We start from the raw sequence: 23131 nt of genomic DNA, 5'->3' as shown, positions 1-23131 counted from the left end.
GCAAGCAAGAACAAGTGCACACAACATATATTGAGCTTCAACTTCGTGAATCATCATTCATTAAATCATCTTTGTTCTTCAATTTGTATATCCACTCTTAAAGAGAGATTGATTGTTGTATTTTTCATTTCACATCAAATTGTGAGAGTACAAGTGTGAGAAACACTTGGGGTGAAGAGATTGGAGATATAATCTCTTGTTGTAAAGGTTCATTGACACCTTGAAGTCAATTGTAATCGTTTGAAGCCTTGGAAAGGCTTGGATAGTGAAATCCTCAAGCCCGGTGTGCTTGGAGGCGTGGACGTAGGCGGGGATTGCCGAACCACGTAAAAATCCTTGAGTTTGCTTTCTCTTCCCTTGCTATTTAATTATTGTACTTTGATTGAACTTATTGCTTTCAATTTTTATTAAGACATTAGATTGCTTGTTGTGTGGATTTGCTAGGATAATTTTTAAAATTCCAATTCACCCCCCCTCTTGGGTTGCACACTTATATTTCACAACAAGTTCTTGATTTTTCTGGAGAAGCTCTATGTACTGAGTGGGGGAAAGCAGCAGAATTATGGCTATTTATAGAGCCAAAGAAATGCTTCATGGCGTTTGATGAGATGTAGGTGGCCAAGTGTTGAGAAGTGCCACTGGTTAGTTGACCTTCTCATCTAGACTTGTTGCTTGTTGAATTTAGTTTTTTATTATAGCTCTTTTGGTGTCGGTGAAATTTCTTAGCAACACAACTAAACATCCCCGTTCGCTTTACCATCCCTTCATTTCTTCTAAAGCTGCTTTATTTTAGGAGAATTATTGGGAAAGGGGGGTTTCAACAAACTTTCAATGCTTCCACTAGTTCATTTGCATGCTTTCTTGAAGCATTTTGGAAACTTTCGATTGCATTTTGGTTGGAAGAGATTGAGCAGATGTTGTGCTTGTATTGGCTCAAGACAATTAGAAGCCCAAAGAAACAAATTTTGGGTTTTGTACTAATCCCAATTTAATTTGAAATGGGATGACCCAATTGTTGGAAACCTGTTCATTTATTGCTGTCTTCCATTATGTTGTACCAATCCCAATTTAATTTGAAATGGGATGACACAGTCAACACACCACATTAAGAAATTACTATCCTCCACATTGTTTAGCTAAGAATTATTCCCTCCAAATCTGAGCAGCTTCCTTGAACTACGCCACAGTTAGTATAACAACGTTTCTATGGACAATATATTAACATTTCTATGCACAATCTCTCTCAAACAAATTAACGGCGCCGAGTCCGCTGCCCATGTGTTGCCATTGTAAGGTTGTTACCAGTTACCACTCTGTAAAGTCAACTGCAATCAGAGTTACATTGAGTATATGATGACTTTTGTGCCCACTTGCATTTAACGAAATAAAAGAATCCGTTATAATTCTCAAATCTCTATTGCAGATCATTCCCAATGAAGCATGACCAAAGAACAATAACTTTTTTTACATTAGAATGAAATTATACAAAAGCGACTCAAAATTGTCAGCACTACATTCTCTACGGTATTAGCATTGGCAGAACCTCATAAAATCAAATGAAGCAAAGGGGAAACAAAAGAATGATTAGTATGAGTTGGTTGAAAAGTCTCAAAACTTGAGTTCGCGTAGCTCCAAGCAATGAAAATCCAGTTTTATAGAACTAGTGCTCCAAGCACTATCTTCTGTCATTGATGATTGAAACTTGCATCATTTTTCGCTTGCCCAGCACAAGGTAAGTGTATGTCCCAGTTGTGGCCACAACAAAGATCCCAACGTAGATGCAAACCGAAGTAGCACATACATATAGGTACCTAAAGGAAGAATGCGAGACCGAGACTGTTAGTTTTAAACTAAAGCACATACATATAGGTACCTAAAGGAAGAATGTGAGACCGAGACTGTTATTAGTTTTAAACTAAAAAATATTTCCAACCGCATATCAGTAACTACATGGTTTTTCAAGTAGTTTTTCTATTATCATTTTGTTATCAGAGAGCAGAATTCCATGCCTTCTGGAAAAAAGGTCAAATTTTGGTTTCAGTACTTTTTTGTGACACTGGCCCCTTTGGTTATATGACTAGAGGTAAATGCAACATATGTTATACAATGCTTCAATAATTTATGAATAAGTCAACACCAGTTGAGTTCAGTGAGACTTACTTTGGAGAAAATACACTCCAAACAAATAAATGATTCCTCATTAACAGCAATACAATTGTGTATGCTGTCAATAGAATTGAATTTAAGGTCAGCGGAGCCAGACAAGGAAAGCCCAGCATTGTCTGGAGAAGATGTCCTGAATCGACATTCTGAGTAACAAGACAGCCCTTCACAGACATGTAGACCACCAATGCAAAAAGAACCAGCAAAGGAGATGCATAGGTGATTATGAACATTAAAACGCCAGAAAGAAGAGTTGAGTGACTAGAGATGCCCTGAAAAAGTGTTGATCGATGTCCAGACATATTAGATAACCATGTTGGCAAATTAAAAGGTTTGGTGAAATGAAAATAGTATTGGAAAAAAAGACCCTGATGAAGAGCACCACGTACAATAAAAGCTCCAGCAACATCAATAGTGGCTAGACTGTTGCTGTTCCCCAAGGCAAAGTGGCCAGCCATTCCCAGAAAATACAGTGCAGAAATCTGAGAGAATGAAACAAAGTATCCGGCATTATAATTGGACATTCTTAGTGTAAATAAAATTTGTTGTAAAAGTATACAGCATATTTGCTGTAAATTATAAAAGCACATAATACAATTAATACCTCCTAACTTTGACTTCCAGAATAGATTATTTCCAATACAGGTAAATTTTAAAAAAAGGAACAAAACAAAACAAAACAAAAAGAATGCAATAATTAACCATTAAGCAAGGCCCTTTTATTTACTAGAAGTTCTTTCCTCTCACTTCCTAGTCAAGCATAGTCAAGCATGATAGCAACATAGAAAGGGCTAGCCCTGCTCATAACATCAAAGATTTTTGCTTTCAGAAAAATAAAGAAGATAAAACCAGTGGCTGGACATAACAAGATGATGCGACCTACCTCAACCCACTCCTTATGATGCAGTCCGCTGTAAGAAAAATGTAGCAAGCTAGTCAAGATTTGCACAAGAAGCAACAATATAGGCATTGCATTAATCGGTTGTTGAAGCAAAAGCTGCAGAAGACACCAGCAAAATATGTATGCCCAACCAATCACGTATAAAGAATCCTTTAGTGCCATCAGTAGAGATTTGTCTTTTACATCACTGGGAACCGAAATTGATGAATAGATATCACGACTTGAGCCCACTTTAGATATCTGAATAGGCATAAACCAAGGTAACAATACAGCAGTGCCAACAGTAGTGCTGCCCAGAACTGCATAGATCATTTGTGCCGATATAGTGGCACCATAACTAGATCTTGCAAATGCGTTCTCTTGATATTTCACTATATGTACCAAAACCAACAACCCAGAAACTAAGAAATTGAATCCAACCACTAGAATGACATTTTTCTTCGAAGAAAGCAAAGATAGAAAACAGAAGCCTAAGATCACAACTGACACACCTGAGACTAGCTGAACTGTTTTTACATGAACACCCCCAGAATTCTCAAGCCACTTAGATATGTCAGGAAGATGAGTCCAATTCACACCACCTTGATGGCAGCCTCTTAATATTCTTCCAGAGATAAGCAGCACAAAGACAGAACACATTTGAAACTTAAAATTTTTGGTTCCTTTGGACAAGCTATTTTGTGCCGGAAGCAACTGCACTGTTTTACGAAGTAATATAAGAAACAAGGAGGATGTCATAAAATGCCAAATATAATGCTCTTCCTCCACCATAGAACTAGATGCCATACTTATAACAAGGATCAAGATAACACCCAAAACAAAAATCTCATCCAAAAAACACATTTGCATATCATTGTTTGAGTGATAATGGTGTAGCTTCTCAACAAGGTTAATTTCTCTACCCATATGAAGTGTAAGGCTCAATAATACCAGACATGATAGCAGCATTGCTGTCACTCCAAAAGCAAGTAGGTCAACAGGTTTCTGCAGGATAATAGAATAAATGGCATTAATCAGCCAAAAGTACTTCTCTAGCTAACCAACCCCATAAAAAAAACACCAGCTACAGCTCATCTCTTCAACGAAAAAGGGTTCTTTGTCAATTCAGAAACCATTAGAAAGAGGAAATACATACATCAGTGGCTCTGCTTGATAACCACTCACTAGCAGTTTTCAGGAACTTGCGGTATGCTATAACAGTGCTGTTGTAGTCCTCCCAACTGCTAGACCTATATAAATAATTAAAATGAAATGAACATTAGAGCATCAGAAATGATCGAAAAAGAGATTTAAGTAAGTACTATCAATTACCAATATTATATAAGAAACACTCACTGTGAGACTTTCTTAGACTTCCAGGTACTGTGAAGAACTGCAGCATTCATATATAGGCAACAGAACATCTTCTCTAAACTATCGTTACACTCAGTGGTTACAGATGGTTGACCATCACTGAAATCATTCAGTGAAATATTTGCACATGATAAACATGAAATCTGTGCATCCAGCAATCTGAATAACTGCCAGGAATTCAACTCCAGTGCCCTCAGCTGATGATCACCTGAGTTCATCAAGAGCAAGAACAATGAATGAGATCAAATCATCAACACTGTACAGGAAACATAAAGGGCATAAAATATTATCAGCAAACCAATACTTTTTCTTTGTGTTCTTTCTGAAGCAAGAAAGAAAATTCATCTTAATAATAACCATGGATGGGGAAATGCTAATGAAAGTAACAAAACAATGCCAACAATTCTACCTATACTTAACGTAGTAAACTGGATACCTGGAACTCCAAAACACAGGTACTCAGAAAACCTATGTTACATATATTATTTTGCAAAGCAGAAAAATAGAAAACAGCAGAGCTTTGTATTATTTTGGTTGCTCTCTTTGGATTATGATCTTGACACAAACACCTGAAATAGCATTCATATCTGAAAAAAAGTTTCATGCATCTCTCTAAATTAATATGGTTTTGGAATAGATCCTACTACAAATTCAATGAAAAAGGTTGAAGGTAAAAATCCATCACTCCTTTAAAGTTAAAAATGAAGAAGAAATCTCAAATCATGCTTCTATCCTCATCTTTTTCATTTTTCCCTCTTTCCTTGATTTTATTTTTTTCCCCTTTCTCTTTTATGATGCTTTCACGGCCAACCAAGAGAGAAAGAGGGGGATAACCTTTCAATTGATCAAAAGTTTCAGCAATCAGGACGCCAACATTGTTTTTTGGAATTGGCACACCAAGCAGAAGAGCCAAAGTCGGTGCAATGTCAACCTGAATCACAAGAATCAGAGGCAAGTTTTTGAAAGATTACTACCTCGAGTATCAGTTCGAGTAATCAGCTAAACAAATGTCTGCCAAATAAGAATAGACCAAAAAGAAAGAAAGAAACAATATGGTTTTGTCTAGAATGTTTCTAGCTCTTAAGATGACTCCATTTATGCATGTGCCACTTTTGATCGTCTGAGTGTCGAAGTTTTGACTCCGCCTACATTGTGTTATGTACAAGTATAACCAGTTCACAAATCAGCAACAAATGGGAGAAGCTTCTTCTAGGATGGCAAGAGCAATTAAAGATGTTTGGACCTCCCGCCTTTTTTGGGCTAGACAATGTTTAAATATCAATTGGTGAGCCCAGGCATCTTGTGCCAGGCTTATGATGACTGGAACTATGCTGGCAGTGGCAGGTGTCTTTAATAAATATAGAAATTGCAAGATGAAGGTACCATCAATGTTGCCTCCAATATTATACCATGGAGTTAGCTAACCAAAATACTAAAATTGGGATTGCAAAAGAACTTCAGATAGCCATCTATTTAGGACCATAAATTAGGCGAGATGTCAAAAAATCATTATGTAATTTAGGAATCAGATAAGCTTGAAACCCATCATACCTCTTACATTGTTATCAAGTTAGTACAGTTAAGTTAATCCTTTAATCTAAACAATCATTCATGTTTAAAGCTCAAATGCCACAGCACTGGCATACAGGACACGTACAAGAGAAGCGCCTACCTACCTGCTCAAAATATTCAAAAATTGCTGGGGAAAAAAATTGAAAAATCAAAGGCAGGATAAAATGATAGCCAACTTAAGGGTCTTTATGGTAAAAAATATTTATTTGAAAACTAAAGGAAATTATCTCAACTGCATATACATGTGAATAATTTAGAATGAAAAATGAATATACAAATGTTCAAAGTTGATAAAAGTGAGAAACAGAATAGAGCAGAAGGAATACCTTAAAAACTACTGAAAAATACAAAGGCCATTAAATACCCTTTAGGCACTTTCATAGGAAATGAAGAATCATGTTCTTTTCTCTTAGTCATATCCATCGCAAATATGGTTTAAATTTTGATTTATAAAAGGAGGGAAAATATCATGTGACCGTATATACTCAATGCTAATGCATTTCAGGCCAGCAAGTCGAAAGGAATTTCTGGTACAATGGTGAAAAAGGAAAAAGCTTCATCTTTCAATTAATTATGGCCATATATAATAATCAACTGTTATACTTTAAATACCTGCTGAGCTGTGTTCTGTGTGGCTGATTTGTAATCAGATACATGACCTCTCAGGCCAACAAAAAGGGCTAGAGAGTCGGCTTCTTCAAATGAAGACCCCCCATGATTTCCATTCTCAGTCATGCCATGATCGCTTACTACCACCTACATATGGAGTTCAAAACAGAAATAAATAAATCATAAGATCCCAATTCTTGAAAATGGACCTTATCCTGATAAATACGATAACTTTGAGGGTTTAATATACCTTCAATACTTAGCCTGCTCCCAAAAAGAAAGGCTTTCAATATTGTAAGTATAACTGACATAGACTTCATTTGCAAAGAAGAGTAAGGAAAGGGTGGAAGCACTAACCAAAAGTGTCCATCCCTGGTCATTTTCTCGAGTCAGAATACTAGTATGAATCATCTTCACTACTTCATCCATCTCAGCAAGTTTTGGTGCCATCAAGAGACTACAGTAGTTGAACAAACACAAAATATGAAGCTTAAAAGAAAGAATAGGGTTTGATAATTGTCAGCGCAACTGGTTTGAGGCAATACCTGTTGCGCCCACCAATATGTCCAACATGATCCAGGCCTAAATAATGAAGAATCTGAAATTATGGTTCAGAAGAATTTAAACCGCAGAAGATATGAACTATGGATCTGATGAAAACTAAATTCATTTTCAAAGTCCCAAATTCACTTTTGGTCAAAATAACTACAAAGTAACAGTAGGTTTGGATAGAATTATTAGCAGGAAAATACTAACCAAGAGATTCCAGTCATCTCTGCTAAGCTCATCTACTAAATGTCGAGAAACATTTTGATCAACTTGTATGGTATCTTTAACCTATGAAAATAGAAACTTTCAGGGCATTGCAAAATAGCATATAAACAGAAAAAATTCAAGAGAAACTCAACTCTTGCGTATAAATTCAAAAAACACGGACAATGAATCACAAGGAAAACAACTGTAGTTCACCTATTGGCCCAGAAACACTATGCCACAAGATATTAATGGCATGAAGATACCTTGATAAGACAACTAAGCCTGCATAGTTGGGCAGTGTAGAGCATCTGAGTACTATCAGCAGGTAAAACATATTTCCTAGAATAGGTTTCATAATTGTCATAAGCAAGCTTTCACCAAGCCGACAAGGAGAAAAAGAGATAGAAAGTATAAAAGATTGCCAGCGACCTGATAGCATACAGAATTCCATATATATATTCCTTTAAAGAAGGCATCCTCCTTAACAAAACGAGGATGCCATTAACAGACCCAAAAAAAAAAAACACAGTCTGCTGTATTGAAATCTCTTTCTTTTTTTTTCTTTTTTTGTATTTTAGTGGCATCCCCCAGTTTAACAAAATGAGGATGTCCTAATTAGTGGAGAACTCTCTCTCGCTATATATATATATATATATCTTCTCTCAAATGAGGATGTCCTCATTTTAACAAAATGAGGATGCCACTAACAGACAAAAAAATTACAGTTTCCTATGTGTGTGTGTGAGTGATAACTCTTGTGTAGCCATTAAAAAGGAAAAAGGAAAAAGAAACTGAAACAAGAAAATCAAAGTAGTTGACAGAAAAAAGGGAAAATATTCATATCCTGATAGAAAGTTATACTTACAAAGAAACTGCTAACACCATCATGCCTTGTAAATAGCCCAGGAAACAACTTCAGCCATGTGTCATCACCATGCATCACCATTTTCCAACCAATACTTGAAAACTGGCCTGAAATTAAAATAAAAAAAAAATAATTGAAAGACTGATACAGTTTGCCAGCTTCTAATAAGCAAACTTAAAATGATTGCATCAACGAACCAAGAAGATTATCATCTGCCATAGCTTGTGTGTTAAAATTGAAAGCCAGATCCAAGAATCCTCCAATCGCCCCAGAAACCATAGCCTAGAATGATATGCTCATAGAATATTAGGAAAAGTGTATAAGCATAATTCCTCAAGAAATATGGGAAATGACCCTCACCTTCAAACGAGGCATGGTAACAGTTGGAGGGGCAGCCTTTGCATGATACCCAATTGCCATTCCATTTGCTAAAAGTGACTGAGTATATGGCATTGGCTCCATAAAAGCCTTTCTTGGAGGATTACCATCCTTGCCAAGCACAAACTCTGCTGGAAGACCATCAATAACCTAAACTGACATTAGTTCCAAAATATAAAAATAAAAATCTATTACGGGTTTACCCAACACCAGCAAATCCAAAATTAACAAATTGGTGCAGTTGTGTATCAAAAAGTTTGAAATTGTTATCATACCAGTAAAATTAGCCGATCAAATGATGGAGGAATCCCCGATAGATCCTACAGTAAGAACACACATTTCTAGTAACTAAAGAATTGCAAACTTAGGAAAAAAAAAAATTCAACAGGAGACTAGAAACTGAACCTGATAGAGTGATCTAAGTTGATGAGGAGGTAGAGAAATGTTACCGTAATTCTCATCGGAGTCAAACGCGGGTGCACGATAACTCTCTGGACCGCTAGCAAAGAATAACAAAAATAAAAATACAAATAAAGCAAGAGGAATTCATAAATGAATGTATTAAACCGAAGAAAAGTTGAACCTGACGCCGGTGAGAGCTGGCTTGACGGGGAAAAAGCCCCAGACGAAGAGTGAGAGACCAATCATTTGAATGATGACTCCGGCTAGGGTTATTATTGCCAAACTCTTGCAAGTCATTTGAGACATTTTTGTGGTACTGAACTGAATTGGGAGAGAAGATCTGGGAGTGGACGGGACTGTCAAAGTACCGAACAACTTAATTAGTAGATGAAATTAAATTTGGATGTCCCCGATTTCCATTCCAACTTCCAAGGAAACAGCATTCTTTTATTTTTATTTTTTTCCTGGGCAGATTTTTCATAATTTGAACTTAATTTCTAGAGTTTCTACATTGCATCATCTTCTTTTTATTTTTACCTGTGATGCATACGAATTAGGATTTTAAAAACATTGGGACCCTAACATTATTTTATTATTATTTAGTGGCCGGGTTCATTTATGATGATTGACTAGTTGATCAGTGTACCATTCACCGTTGCTCATTGCATCACAAAGGGTCCCGAACTTCGTCAATTACAATTTCGGTAAAAGGAACAAAAATAAAGAATAAAAATACCTCATCCTCAGCTCTAGGCCTTTAACCATTGTAATTTACATTTTAGTAAAAAGGAAAAACAATCCTCGGCCTTAGCTTTAGCCATTATAATTTAATTGGAGAGAAATGGGAGCAATTCAATGATCCGCTTAAAAAAAAAAAAACAATTATAACTTAGTCTTCGCCGTTAACTTTTCATACAAGTTTATTGGGAAAAAAAATAATTGGATAAATCAATTTCAAAAACTATCACGAGCTCCAGCAAACAATTAAATAATATATTAATGATCGATGTGTTGCACAAAATTGCTATTAGTGTCAGCAATGATCATTGCGTGTAAATACAATGCACAATAGATTACATTACAAGTTTGGTGTGCAGAGCTTCCTTTTCCAGAAGCAAAGCAAAATCCATTACATTTTGCCGCACCAATTGCAATGGAACCGTCCGCGCAAATACAAACACAGATGAGCAAACAATATCCATCAAAGGCAAACGACATTCTCTCTACACCATCCATTTTCACGACTTCACATCTTTTAGTACTCCACCCTTTTCAAGCTCACCAACTAAGTCTCTCAATGATGGAACTTTCATGGCCAAAGTCCTGTACAGTCTAGAATATCGTGCGCGGGTTCCGTCTGCCGTTCTTGCAAGTGCAAGCAAGCTAAGTGCCTCGGGAAGCTGGGAGAATACTTGTTTCAGCTCCTCCAGGGTCATATTTTCCAGAACAGATGGTCTTGGTACAACCCGGATAATTTCACCACCTTTTGGTTCCTGAACCCGGGCATCCGCTTTAATGACCAGTTCAGAATTTGAGTTTGCACCGCATTTGATAATAAATGGAGTTGTTGTGCCTGTGTTAAACTGCAAAACATTCCACTGGGCCACATCAGTTTCAGTACCAGACCCCAAATCTGCCGATTGTGTTCTAACATGCGATGTTTCCAGAACATGGTCATCTTCTTCACGAATTGACTGCAGCAAACATATGATGATGCCAATTAGTTGAGGGAAAGAAACTAATTACAACCAAGTACAAATTCAGATAGAATGGGGATGCATTAAAAGTATAAAAACATTCAGTCTCTATCCCCACAAACTCCTTTTGCCTTCGATGTAATGTCACAGATAAAAGCATACATGGTAAAAATTTATATCTATTTCCTCTAAAAATAGCACATATTTAGGCCATTCCGATATTTTATCTTATTTTATTTTTCTTGAAAATATTCCTATTTTATTTTATTTTTCTTGCAAATATTCCAATATGCAGAACACAAACTCCTTTTATTTATTTATTTTTTGGAGAAATATGCCCAAGTCTTGATAATTATGAAGAGGAACAAATTTGTGACATGGGACCAAGTGATGTCCTAGCCTACTGACAGGGTTAGCACCACCCGCGTAGAGAGGATCTGTTTGTGATATAAAGCCAACCCCCATTAACTGCAAGAACCTCCTCTGATACATACCAAAAACAGGAAATAAACAAAAAAATGTTCAAACATCAAATTGAAAAGAAAATAAAAAATCTGTGTACCTCAACCATAAGACGAGCACCAGCAATTTGCCTTTGGGCGCAAGGATGATCAATATCAAGAAGGGAAGGCATCCGTTCTGCAAGTTCATCTAGAGAAGTAAGCATCGCCTTCTTTTTACTTCTACTCAAGGTGTTTACAGAGGACTGTCTCACAACATCCTGTAAAAAAATATGCAATGCTGTTTCTTTATTTCTCTATGGGATGAACAGAAAGAGAATATTTCTCATAGAGAAGTAAAAACCTTGACTTGATTCAATATGCCATCCAGAGAAATGAGAGATGCTAATCGTGCATCTTCAGCTGCAGTAGAGGGATTCTGAATAGGGGAACCACCCTCTTCCAATGTTAGCAAGGCTACATCACTCCTCATCTGTTGCAAAACCTGGTTACAAGAAATAATTAGTTCTAAGATCTGCACTTGCATAATGGACAATTTCTAGAGATAAAACACACGATCACATGGTACCAGAAAACATTGTCACTGTAAATGTATTTATATGTGTGATACTGCAATATATCTAAACATTACAATCCTATCCAAGTACGAAATAGAAAAGAAGCTGAAAAGACAAATACAGTGGCTAAATGAAAGTGACCAACCTTTCTTCTTCTGTGATCGACAGATTCAAGAGCTGAACGCAGCTTAGAGACTTGTGATACATCTTCTGCATCTTCTGTTGCTAAGGTGCCAGCAATATCCTGATACAGAAAACATAATATTAGCAAAATTTTGAATGATCCATTGAACTAGAGAATTAAAATGAAATAATATAAGCTAAAGTGTGAACAACTAGACATGTTCAAAGTATTCAAAAGGAAAAAGGAAAATGTCCATCCTTATTACAGAGTATTTAAAGAAAATTTAAAGAGAATGCTAAACCTCATTCCACATAGCAAGAATACAAAGAAAATGTTTAGGTGATCTCCACCTATATAAAGTATCTTATCTCTTCCTATCGATGGGAATCAGAGTTATCAGATCAGGTAAAATCATCCTTAAAAGTTAAGGAAGCACTTTGGAAACCCAAGAGAATTCAAAGCTGAAGAACAATGAACAGACAACTAATACTGTAGCTCCTTGGACGCCAAACATTAAGAACCCTAGAGCCATGTGATTTATGGGAATGTGTCGTAGGCGTGTTCCCAGGCGAACCAATAACATACTAAAATTCGGATCTATAAGGAGTAAATGCCTTCCTTCTTAAAAAGGAAAAATAAATTCTGAAAGGAATAATCCCTAAAGAAAGCAATGCATCCATTAAGAGACGAGCAGTGACCTAATAGAATCAAGATACTGAAAAGTTGTCAATAGAAATTCATGCCAGCAACTATTCAGCAGGAATAAAAAGAACACAAAAAGACTGAATCAGTCCCGGCCTACTTATCCAAGAACTTTTAGCAGCCAAAAATTTGTAGTAGGGCAGATATGAAGGGAAAAGGCAGATCCAGCTGCTATGGAACTGAATCACACATTTAACTCCAATATGTCAAAATGATATTGCTGGGACCAATTATACCGAGGGTCAAACCAAGAAAGCTCCAGCCAGTGCTTAAGACATACCTTTAAGTGCTGCAACTGAGAATTATAGACCCGCTTTGCATACTCCGACAGAAGCTGGCCAAGGGCATCAGTACTTGGAGGCACAGCAGCACCAAGTCCAGCCATCCAACCATCCATAATTGCAGTTGAAAGAAGTTCTAACTGACCAGTGGTCCCTCCTGATGCATCATCTCCTGTGACAGAAAGAAATTCAAAGTTTTCTGCAAGCCAGGACCTAATTTGCCGCTGCAGCTCACCAGCTGGGGTATGAACAAAAAGAGCAGCAAGAGCCTTGTTTCCTGTCGCAAAACTCTTGGCTTCCTCTTGAATTTCCCTTAGCTTTCCACCGGTGACCTGATGCCTCCATGTATCCTGTAGATTTGAGTTCAGAGGCTCACGTTAGAAGTTTTTCAGGTCACTACAAGTGAAATACCTAAAGAAGATAAGATCCCATTCATTTGTGGAAAGGCAGGTTATGCTAGGCAGTCAAGATAAGGGACACTGATAAACAAAATGAAAAAAATGGGAAGGAGAATGCACACTGCTCTAATTTTACATCAAACCCACATTTATACGTATATACCAAAGAAGAAAAGCAGAGGGGAGTGGGAGGGAGGAGCAAAAATGCCATGATAAAAAGTAACCTGATCAATTCCTCGCATTCTCAAAACAACTGATGATAACTTGGACTTCTTTTCTGGCTTTAAGTTTATTTTAAATCCTTGGATCTTCTCATCGACATAATGCACAGGAGATCTTGCAGGGCTGCTACCTCGACTGGAGCTTCTACTACGTCCCGTATTAGACTTTTCTAGAAAGCACTCTACAGGAGAGACCTACAAATTTGAATTAAATACATATTGATCTTAACATGAAAAAAAAATAGTGGATGCTCAATGAAAGAAACTGATAGATATGCTAGCATCTCAAGTCAAATTACCATGATGGACTGCAATTCAGGTGATCTTGCAAGCAAGGATCTTATATACAAAATTCTGACGCGGGAAACCAGCATAGTGTCCATCACCCTAGTTGGTTCCATTTTACGGATAAAAGCGAATACAGCATCTCTAATTTCAGCAAGTATTTCATGCTCTCTAGAAGCACCTGCTTTAATAACTGCTGCCAAAACCTGCAATAATTGGACAACTATTTATTTATTTATTTATTTTTTATAATCTCTTTCTTTTTGCTGGTGTTTATGGTGGCCAAAGGGGGTGCGGGGAAGAGAATTAATGACTTGTCGTTATTCATGGCATAAAAGCTACCAAATTTTTACTTAAGTTAAAATTTTGAACAAACAAATGCAATTAAATCATACAACACAAAATCACCAACACTTAGCAATCAGTCATCCATCAGCATAATAGCCATAAATACAAATACTCCATCCATGGAACAAAAAGGCACTAAAACAAATCCTAAATAAACATTGCCTGGATCCAAAAACTTAAATACGGTAACAAAATGTCAAAACCTGTTCTAAAAATATCGTTGAGGATCAAGAAAAATAGTTTTGCAAGAATCTCTAGGTTTGCAATCCTCAAAGTTTTAAAGCATGCGCCTGTTGATAATTTCCTATGACTGAAGATACTAATCACTAATGGAAGATTAAGAAACTTGAATATGTATGTTCTTTGTTACAGGAAACACCAATGTAGATATAATTCTCTATAATTCCATCCACAATAGTAGACTTGAAGGACTGTGTACAGTGATCCTAAAGTAGAGCACACACAATGATACCATTGCAGATCTTCCCGACAACACAGAACATAACATGACAGTAGGATTGCAATCTGAAAGACGTAGCTGATATTGAAACATACCAGCATCAGAAGCTTGTTTGCTCCATCTGAAATGACAGCAAGATTGTCATATTGTTCTGGATTAAAGTCATTAAGAGCAGCAGTAAGATACTCCCCAGCAGGTGTAGTTTTAATTTTCTCGGAACTTGATTTAACCAAAGCGACTGTGCCCTCAGTCTTGTCTGCAGATAATGGCAAGGGAGCAACATCTACAGGAAGTCCCTTGTTGTTATTATCATTCCTGTGCAAAAAAAATCACAGAATTCAAAAAACAACTATTGAGGAACCAAGAAAAGAAAGCCACAAAAAAATAATAACTATCAAACTCTATTTAAATACACACCTTGCCATGTCCCGTGGCTGAATATTCACTGATCCTTTAGATAATGGACTTGACAGCTAAAAAGAAAGACAAAATTAAAATCTGGAACAATTTTTAGACAAACAATATAAGTACCTGTTACACCGATGTAAGGAAGAAAAAACCACCTGGGGGGAACTAACCGAAGAAGCTTTCTCAGTTAATCTATCAAACAATTTTTCATTTTCTTCATGCAACCTCTGCAGAAGCAACAAATCAAATAGTCCATTAAGATGGAGCCATATTGAAGGAACGAGTGTGTGTTAACTTTGCAAGGGGTTCAATCATTCGACAGATGGAGTGAGGATCTAATCTGTTAAATCTGGGATAGAATTGAAGGTCTTGAAGTTTGTGAAATATTCTTGGTGCATATTTCTATACTCTTTTCCACCTCAGAATCTATATTCAGAATTATTCAAAACAAAATTTGTTTCTCAGTTACCATTACAAGTACTCAGGGATCCAATCCAAAGAAACAGCATTTTATAGGTCTCACTGATTCAAATAATATTAGCAAAAGCTTCCAACAAGGAGGATAAGGAACTATAAAACTTTGCATTGCCAGAAACGAAAAATGTAAAAATAAGACAGATTCAAGTTGAATGCAACTCAGACAACAGCAAGATCAAAACAAAAGATTCCAACAGCTAAATGCCTAAAAAAGCATAACAATAATGTGGCAGACCTCAATCAGGGCATCACGTTTTTTGAGTTCTTCTTCAAGTTTCTTGCTTACTGCTGAAGAATCCATACCATCCCCAGTTGTCCTCAAGACTGATGAAACAGCAGGCATTGGTTCTGAGCGAATTGTTGACCTTACTTCACTAGAATGGAGAGCTTCATTGCGTTGAGATTCAATGCTGTTAATCTTGGCCTAGATAAGAATTTCAAAACAGAAATCTCACCATTACAATGAAAGTATGTGCAAAAGAAATTCTTTGATCAGAATAAACAGAAGTGTGAACCACAGAAATTTGATATTGATGAAAGTTCATCCTAGTCCAACTCATATTTTTGTCATTAAAAGTCAAAATTAAATTTTCTGCAATATTTGCAGTTACACTTAGGCACTAAGCAACAGAAGTTTAGAAATTATTATTATAGACATTATTGTCTTTGATCAGATTGACTATTGATAACAAATTCTCCTCTAGTTCTGAAACATAAAAAAGAATATTTTAGAAATAAAGAAAAAATGGTGGTAAGCAAGTTATCACCAACAGATTTAATTTCGAGAGAATACTATGAAACAAGGCATTTTCTCCCATGACATTTAAGTGGCTGTGTACAACATCCAATGACCCTTGTACTTAAGGAAATAAGTTGAAAATCATTATATCATTGCAAAATGCATCTACAGCAAGGCCAATCAATGCACCAGAACTACTCCTTTTTCAGTATTATAAAATTAAAAAAAAAATGTTAATAGGAAAACGAACCTGCAATGTCTGAATTGTGGAATCTCTCTGTTGAATCTGCATTTTCTGTTCCTGTTCCAATTGTAACAATTGAGCTACCTGATTTCTGAGCTGGGCATTTTGTTCCTTCTCTATCTTATGCTTGTCGGCAAGCATATAATTTTCTGACTGCATCGAACAAAATTAATGAAACAGATTAGCAACACAATTACTAGAAATGATAAAAATAGGAAGCAATGCACAGTATGAACGTCAAAATTAAAAAAAAATGAAAATTAAGACATAGTACTGGATGATGTATCAAACTCAGGTCTTTTAATAAAACAATGAAAACTTTAATTGTCACAGAGAAGAAAATGTAATTGCGTAAGAGAAGTGCAGAAACTTCAAACCATCTTTTCCGTCACTGTTTTGTGGCTTCAAAGTTATGGTACAAGTTGTGCAAAGAAGCTAATTTTTTGTGGGTCATTCCGGGGTCTTGCGATTCCCTTCTTATGGAGAATCCCTTTGCTTTTGTTAGAGGAACCAAGGCTAAAACTCTGTGGAAATGTGCAGTGGCAGCTTTATGTTGGGTAATATGGGAGGAAAGAAATGTCCGCATTTTTAAGGGCAAAAGTGTGGATAATGTTGAAGAGATGTGGGATAGAGTTTGTTTTCTTACTTCACTGTGGGCTTCAGTTTCTAAGGAGTTTCAAGATTCATCTTTTTCTTCACACACCTAAATTGGGTTGGGGTTTTGAAATAGGAAGTTATATCTGGTTCTAACCTTGTTTAGGGGAGTTTGGGTATACTTTTGTATAACGCAAATAGTGATAGTCTTTGTTCTTTGTTTTTTGGGTGGACTGCTGGTCCACTATCTGTTTTTTCATCTTCTTTATTAATACACTTTTCAGTTTCTTATCAAAAAAAAAAAACAAATGTTCACCATATGATATAATGTAGGCAAAACCAATGTCATTGGTATGGAAGACTATCATTAAGATAATAAAAATCTCAAGCCAAAAAGGGAAGTAAGATAGAAGAATGCTAAAACTATCGAGTAAGATGTTGCAGAATGCTAAAACTATACCAAACCCATGAAATTACAGAACCTTTAAATCTGACTGTAATGTGAAAGACACTTTCCAAGCTTTCTGAACTTCGTTGTAGAGTAGGACACATTGATCATTTGCTTCTTTAAGTGCTTGTCTAAGTCCCAAAATCTCTTGTTTAAGATCTTGGATTTCCTTTTCCCTTTCATACAACTCCTTACGTGCATCATTTGCCTACAAAAACCATCACAAACATAGAAAATTATAGAATTGGTGATTGCATCGGTACATTACCAACACAACTAGCAAAGCATGAACTAGGAGCAAAAGTTATAGTTGATGTAAAGTTATAGTGAAAATAAAATAAATTTTAGAAAAGGAAACTCAATCCTTGATTGTATGCTAAATAAGTGCTACACTACTTATTTGTGCTTTTCTAATTTCCTTGAAGCTTTTTGGTTTCTCATCATCAATGTAAGGTCCTTGCCAATTACCATTTGAACAATATAAACATTCTAGTAATTCAAGATAATATAGTAGTTATCAGATGAGATTCCTTCAGACCTAGGTATTGAACTACTGGAGGGTGTGTGCAGTTAGCTCACCAGAAACTAGTTAATTACTACTGAAGAAATCACAGCTTCATAAAATCAGTATGGACACAAGTTGAAAGAACAAAATATCCACTATAGCAGCACGTAAAGGAACTCACAATATCTCTCCATTTCTTAATTGTATCTCGATTACCAAGGCTCAGAACAGTACTACGAGCTCTAGAAGAGAAATTGAGAGATGACAGCGTCTCAGACATATTCGCAGCATTTGGACATATATTAACGATCATCAAAGTTTTAGAGCTTTCCCCTACAGAAAATATGAAAGTAAAATATATAGTAAATAGTTTGAAATTAACCAATTTCCGCAATAATTAATCTTCAATTGCTCTTCACATTCTGCCAATCACAAAGTTCCACCAAAACTAGCTAACAAGTAGAATATAATACCTAGAGAGTCTGCAAGCACTTTGGTCAGCATCGAATTTTCATAAGGCACAATATCCTTTCTTGAAGTCAAAGAAGACAAAACATCTCCCAATCTGCAAAATTTACATATACTGCAATTAGAACATAGCAGAGGATCACAGGAATAATTCAGAAAACATGACAATATTACTATGCGGTCAACCTATAACCTATATGAATAAATCGCAAATGCAGTGAAATCCCCACAAACCAATGCAGTGAATTAATGTGTTTATACTAATCAATTTTTTCCCCTGAAAAGCAGATAAATGAAGAACGTATTTAATTAACCAAGAGAGAGCAACACAACATAGAGCAACATAACACTCAAAGAGGTGGGGAAAAAAAGCTTCAGAATCACAATGTATGAATGTATTCCCACAACAAGAAGCAAGCAGGGACCATATGTGCCCACACATTGCAACTTGAGAGGAACAGTAAATAAATCAAAGGAAGCAAAGGAAAAAATGGGCATACGCTGAAAGTGATTTCATGACATGCAGCACATCTGTAATACGCTCCCCGCTATCATCCTCTGCAATCAAACCTTCACTACCAGCCAAGTCAACAAGAGAAAGCTTACTATACAAGTTTTCTCCAGTGATCAAATTATTATAGTATATGTGTATCATAATGATCCTGACAACCACAAAAGAAATCCACACAAATGAATTAGATAATGGCACTTACTATCAGGACGATTATCTGTGCACGACAACAATAAATATATTAGTTCAATAGAATGAAAGGAAAACTTTGATTCAGTACATACAAATGAGAAACATTGAATTTAGAAACATCATTTCCTCGGCTCTGAAAAGCAGATTTCAAGACTTTAGAAAACTCCAACGGGTTATCAACTTTTTCCTGCACAAGTTCTATAGAAGACTCTAGAGATTGGAAGCGAATTTTAGCTAAACCATTCCCTGTTTGTGGGAGCAAATCCCTTAGCTACAAGAACAAGAAAAGGCTCTTCATCAGAACATTTCAAAGATGCAATACTTGAAGCATTATCCAACAAAAATAGAGCCAAAACATAAAAAATTGTGAAAAACAGACAAAGGTGGGGAATAATCAGTAAGTGAAAAGCATGAACAAACCTGCTCGTTGTAAAGCTCAAAAACTGTAACAGCAAAATTGAATCGAGAAGTTGAAGTTGTATCAGAATTCGATAAATCAAAAAGCTCCTCAAAACAACGAGCATATAGACCACGATCATGGCTAGATCCTTCCTGGGCAAATGAAATCAAATAATGCAATCATTAGAAGATTATCATGAATTCAGGTAAGAAGTATGTTTAACCACTATCAAGTTAAGATTTATCATCAATATTGTTTACACCAGGGCACAAAAAAAAAAAAAAAATACAAACTAGGCTATACTAAACCCTGCAATGGAATGGAAATTAAAATCCCTTGAAATTTAACCTAAAAAGTAAGAAAACTTATCAAGAGAGAGAGAGAGAGAGGCCACCATGGTGTGTGTCTTTCCTGAGCGAGTTTGTCCATAGGCAAATATAGAAACGTTATATCCATCCAAAGCTGATTGTACGAATGGCTGAACGTCACTGAACAGTTCGGCTGCACAAAAGTGGTGCACTTCATTAAGCCTCTTTCTTATGGCATTTCAAACCTGTAGAATAATGAATGACTAGGGAAAAGTAAAAGGAAAAAATTCCACACTGGAAAATGATAGAGAAAGGAAATCAAACAAAGAATTAAGCACTTGCCTTGTCCAACATGCGGTCCATAAACTCGATCAAATTCAAAATCCTTCTTGGGGTTGGAGATGGTATCATCACCAGTGTTAACACGGATAGTGCAATCATCAGTAAATTCAACAACAGAAGGACCTTCATCTTCAAATAATGGTCTTGTACGACAAAATACCTTTATGTTTCCTGAAATTTACAATCTCGTTTCTTCAAACAAGAAGAGTGCCAGAAATTGCTTCGAGAAGTACATGTTTAAATAAGTACTGAAAGAACAGGGAAAAGAGAGCTTTTACATGAAATGAGAATGTGCATACGCATATGTGCATGTCTGAGAGAAAGAATGATCGAGGTCAGGGTTGGAAAGGGCAAACGATGAGTACCTTTGGCTGTCAATAAGTCATTAAACAATCTTTTCTTCTCATTGATCAGTGGAGAAATTCTAGCTTCAGCTTCAAGGGCAACTTGATCTAACATTTAAATTTACATGACATTTAAAAATTGATAACAGAACCCAATAGCAATCTAAGCTAGAGAAGCAGAATATAGCTTTGGCATTTGAGATACAAAGTCCTTAAAATTGGAAAGATTCATAATTATACTATCTCAGGACAGAATTATGTGCACAATAACCCTAATATAGCACAAACCATAAATATTACGAGTCCTGTTTCATTCTTTGGAAAGTGAATTCTAGTAAGCATGTCAAATATATTACGTATAAACAAGAGCTTGGGCATATACTCAATCAAATAAAAAGCAGAAAAAATCAAAACTTAGAAAACATCATAATTTTTTCTTTTAGACCAAACAACTCAGTTACTTACCTAGTTTACGAGTTTTATCAGCAAGAACACCTAGATATCGTGTAACTCGGTCAATCTTTGCATTAGAGTATTCTTGCAGATCAGTTGCTTCTTGTCTCAATTCCAAGTAATCTTCTTTCACAAACTGCCCAAAAAAAAGTAATACAAGTATCATAAAACTGAATAAACTACATGATCAACATCATATCAATAGTGATGTTAACCATATGAAGGCATATCATCTTACAGAAAGACAAAAATGACTTAAGGCTCAAAATTTCTTCATTAAGACACTTGTAGTTCTTAATCCATCTAATGATAAACCGAATTTTCAGTACTGATATTGCTGCTCAAAATATCTTTTTGCCCACTTTAGCTATGAAATATTTTGCTCACTTAGCCACATATCTTGTCCAGAAGATAGCAAACCTTGTCTAAAATATAGTGAAAAAAAGAAACAATATAAAAGAGCTTATCCACACATTACAGGTTCTTGGATCCTCAGAAAATGATTCCTATTCTTCTCTTTTTCAAAAAATAATTAAAAAATTGTCCCATGATCAATATTTATTCCAGACAATTGAATACTCAAATATTAATTGGTAACCTTGGTAATTTTTAGAACCAAAAATATTGCCAAGAAGAGTTTTTGCACGAATTAGAGTCCAAACCATTGTTAGCATTTCTTCAACCTTGCTATGAACTAGTAGACCTGTGAAAAAAAGAACAGAAAAAAAAGAACCACTATTCTATCCCATCCAATAGCCTACTCAAATAATGCAATTTCCTCGGTATAGTAATGAGAACTAAATGAAAACAGTGCAGAAACTCATAATACCCCAGGAAACCAATACCACAAGTTTCAACAATCAAGGTCCTGCATCATTAAGTGACAATTTTACACGACCTTAAAGAATAAATTCATATATCAACAATTCATTACAAGACCTCAACTAGTCCACTCATTCACAACCGAGTCTCCCGTTCTACTATGCCAAGGCCAATGCCACAAACTAATGATGCATCATGTCTAGAGAATCACACAACAGTGCCAACAAGCGGTGCTAGACCTAGGACCCCCATTCACTGCGAAAAGAAAGGTCACTCCTAACCATAATTATAATTGGAAAGTTTAAATTCAAGTCAGTTGCCAACAACACAATGAACTTTCGTTTTTCAAACATGCCAAATAAAACAGCAACAATTTTATAACAATTAATACATAAATCTAAGTAAACCAAATAGAAATTCTAAAATCACTTTTTTATCCGTTAAATAAATTTTGCATGTCGCTAAATCCGTTCAAATTGTATTAAAAAGAATCGAAATTATTTTAACTCCTGCATTGTATTCTTCACCAACACAACTGCCTAACTCTCCCATAACTGTCAATGCCACAAATCATTTCACACATTGTAATTAACATCTGGTCATCACTCAAAACCATCAGTAGAATAACTCAACAAAACACATTACCTTTATTTCGTCCTTCAACCGCTGGACCTTCGTAGATAGCGCCTGCTTCGAAATCTCCGACGAATGCGGCAAAGCAGAGGCAGCGGAGATCGAGTAACGGCGAACCACCGAAGCATCAGGCCTCCGGCCCTCGCGCTCGAACTGCAACGACGACGACGACGACGAATTCCTCGGCTCAAAACCACTCACCTCCCAGTTCCACCTGTTCTTGTTCTCCGCCATTACAAACAAACAAAACCCTAGCTCACTCACCCACTCACAACACTCTTTTATCTTCTTTCAAAATTTCAGTGCAAATTTCAAAACAGTTTCGGCAAGAGACGTTCATCTATCTGATCTTTTTTCGTTTTTGCGCATTTCCCATCATTTCCCCCCTGCCTCGGATAAAAACGAAAGGTAGAGGGTACACTGAGGTGATACGACGTCGTTTGATAAATAGTGGATTAATATAGGGACACTCTACGACCTTTTAGAGCACAAGCAAACTTGTGCTTGGCATTGGTTCACGATTCGCTTCTTAAAAGTGTTATTATTTTTTGGGTTAATTTTGTCCTGCCCCCAACTGTTTCAACATTTTTCGCCACGCACCTATATATTTTGAAAATACTCACTCCACACCTAATTCCGTTAATTTGACCGTTATATTTAACGGAGCTATTTGAAATTTAAATAAATATCCGAAATACCCCTTATTTTGA

General features: G+C 36.1%; 2 protein-coding genes across 17 annotated transcripts; both read right to left on the bottom strand.

Annotated features, from left to right (window-relative positions):
• Positions 1-1393: 1393 nt before the first annotated feature.
• On the bottom strand, positions 1394-9556 carry LOC102608462 (uncharacterized). 15 transcript variants are annotated; one of them, XM_052444026.1, is made up of 18 exons: positions 9181-9556; positions 9003-9096; positions 8873-8917; positions 8580-8747; positions 8417-8501; positions 8220-8326; positions 7355-7435; positions 7144-7196; positions 6956-7055; positions 6602-6745; positions 5252-5348; positions 4400-4625; positions 4200-4293; positions 3556-4048; positions 3047-3435; positions 2553-2645; positions 2161-2435; positions 1394-1811 (listed from the first exon to the last, which is right to left on the bottom strand). In XM_052444026.1, the coding sequence occupies exons 1-18, from the start codon at positions 9303-9305 to the stop codon at positions 1676-1678; spliced, it is 2805 nt and encodes a 934-aa protein (XP_052299986.1). In that variant the 5' UTR covers positions 9306-9556; the 3' UTR covers positions 1394-1675. The 15 variants fall into 15 exon arrangements, with proteins under 15 accessions (XP_052299986.1, XP_052299987.1, XP_052299985.1 ...); XM_052444027.1 differs by having other exon boundaries at positions 3047-3762; positions 3967-4048; XM_052444025.1 differs by having other exon boundaries at positions 3047-4048.
• Positions 9557-9971: 415 nt separating this feature from the next.
• On the bottom strand, positions 9972-22859 carry LOC102609136 (kinesin-like protein KIN-14B). 2 transcript variants are annotated; one of them, XM_006466236.4, is made up of 23 exons: positions 22434-22859; positions 20979-21102; positions 20535-20621; positions 20170-20340; positions 19914-20020; positions 19540-19671; positions 19212-19390; positions 18917-19078; positions 18422-18513; positions 18130-18281; positions 17478-17651; positions 16408-16554; positions 15654-15842; positions 15097-15168; positions 14951-15006; positions 14629-14848; positions 13740-13931; positions 13444-13635; positions 12821-13171; positions 11860-11958; positions 11501-11641; positions 11259-11417; positions 9972-10693 (listed from the first exon to the last, which is right to left on the bottom strand). In XM_006466236.4, exons 1-23 carry the CDS (start codon positions 22653-22655, stop codon positions 10238-10240), a joined length of 3876 nt encoding a protein of 1291 aa, XP_006466299.2. In that variant the 5' UTR covers positions 22656-22859; the 3' UTR covers positions 9972-10237. The 2 variants fall into 2 exon arrangements, with proteins under 2 accessions (XP_006466299.2, XP_006466300.2); XM_006466237.4 differs by lacking the exon at positions 20535-20621.
• Between the last annotated feature and the right edge of the window lie 272 nt (positions 22860-23131).

This window comes from Citrus sinensis, chromosome 7, assembly GCF_022201045.2.
Source record: "Citrus sinensis cultivar Valencia sweet orange chromosome 7, DVS_A1.0, whole genome shotgun sequence".
NCBI classification, from domain to species: Eukaryota; Viridiplantae; Streptophyta; class Magnoliopsida; order Sapindales; family Rutaceae; genus Citrus; species Citrus sinensis.
Note: the sequence above shows the minus strand (reverse complement) of the source record. Positions and strands in the feature narration are given on the sequence as shown.

What these genes read in the sequence shown, in the direction of transcription:
- LOC102608462 (XM_052444025.1), bottom strand. Translation starts at nt 9,305, where the DNA reads ATGTCTCAAATGACTTGCAAGAGTTTGGCAATAATAACCCTAGCCGGA. An exon ending in GAGATGACTGGAATCTCTTG is followed by an intron (nt 7,197 to 7,354) that starts GTTAGTATTTTC and finishes CCATAATTTCAG; the next exon opens with ATTCTTCATTATTTAGGCCT. An exon ending in CATATTGGTGGGCGCAACAG is followed by an intron (nt 7,056 to 7,143) that starts GTATTGCCTCAA and finishes CAACTACTGTAG; the next exon opens with TCTCTTGATGGCACCAAAAC.
- LOC102609136 (XM_006466236.4), bottom strand. Translation starts at nt 22,655, where the DNA reads ATGGCGGAGAACAAGAACAGGTGGAACTGGGAGGTGAGTGGTTTTGAG. An exon ending in TGATAAAACTCGTAAACTAG is followed by an intron (nt 20,622 to 20,978) that starts GTAAGTAACTGA and finishes TTTAAATGTTAG; the next exon opens with ATCAAGTTGCCCTTGAAGCT. An exon ending in CATTACAGTCAGATTTAAAG is followed by an intron (nt 16,555 to 17,477) that starts GTTCTGTAATTT and finishes TGTTCGATGCAG; the next exon opens with TCAGAAAATTATATGCTTGC.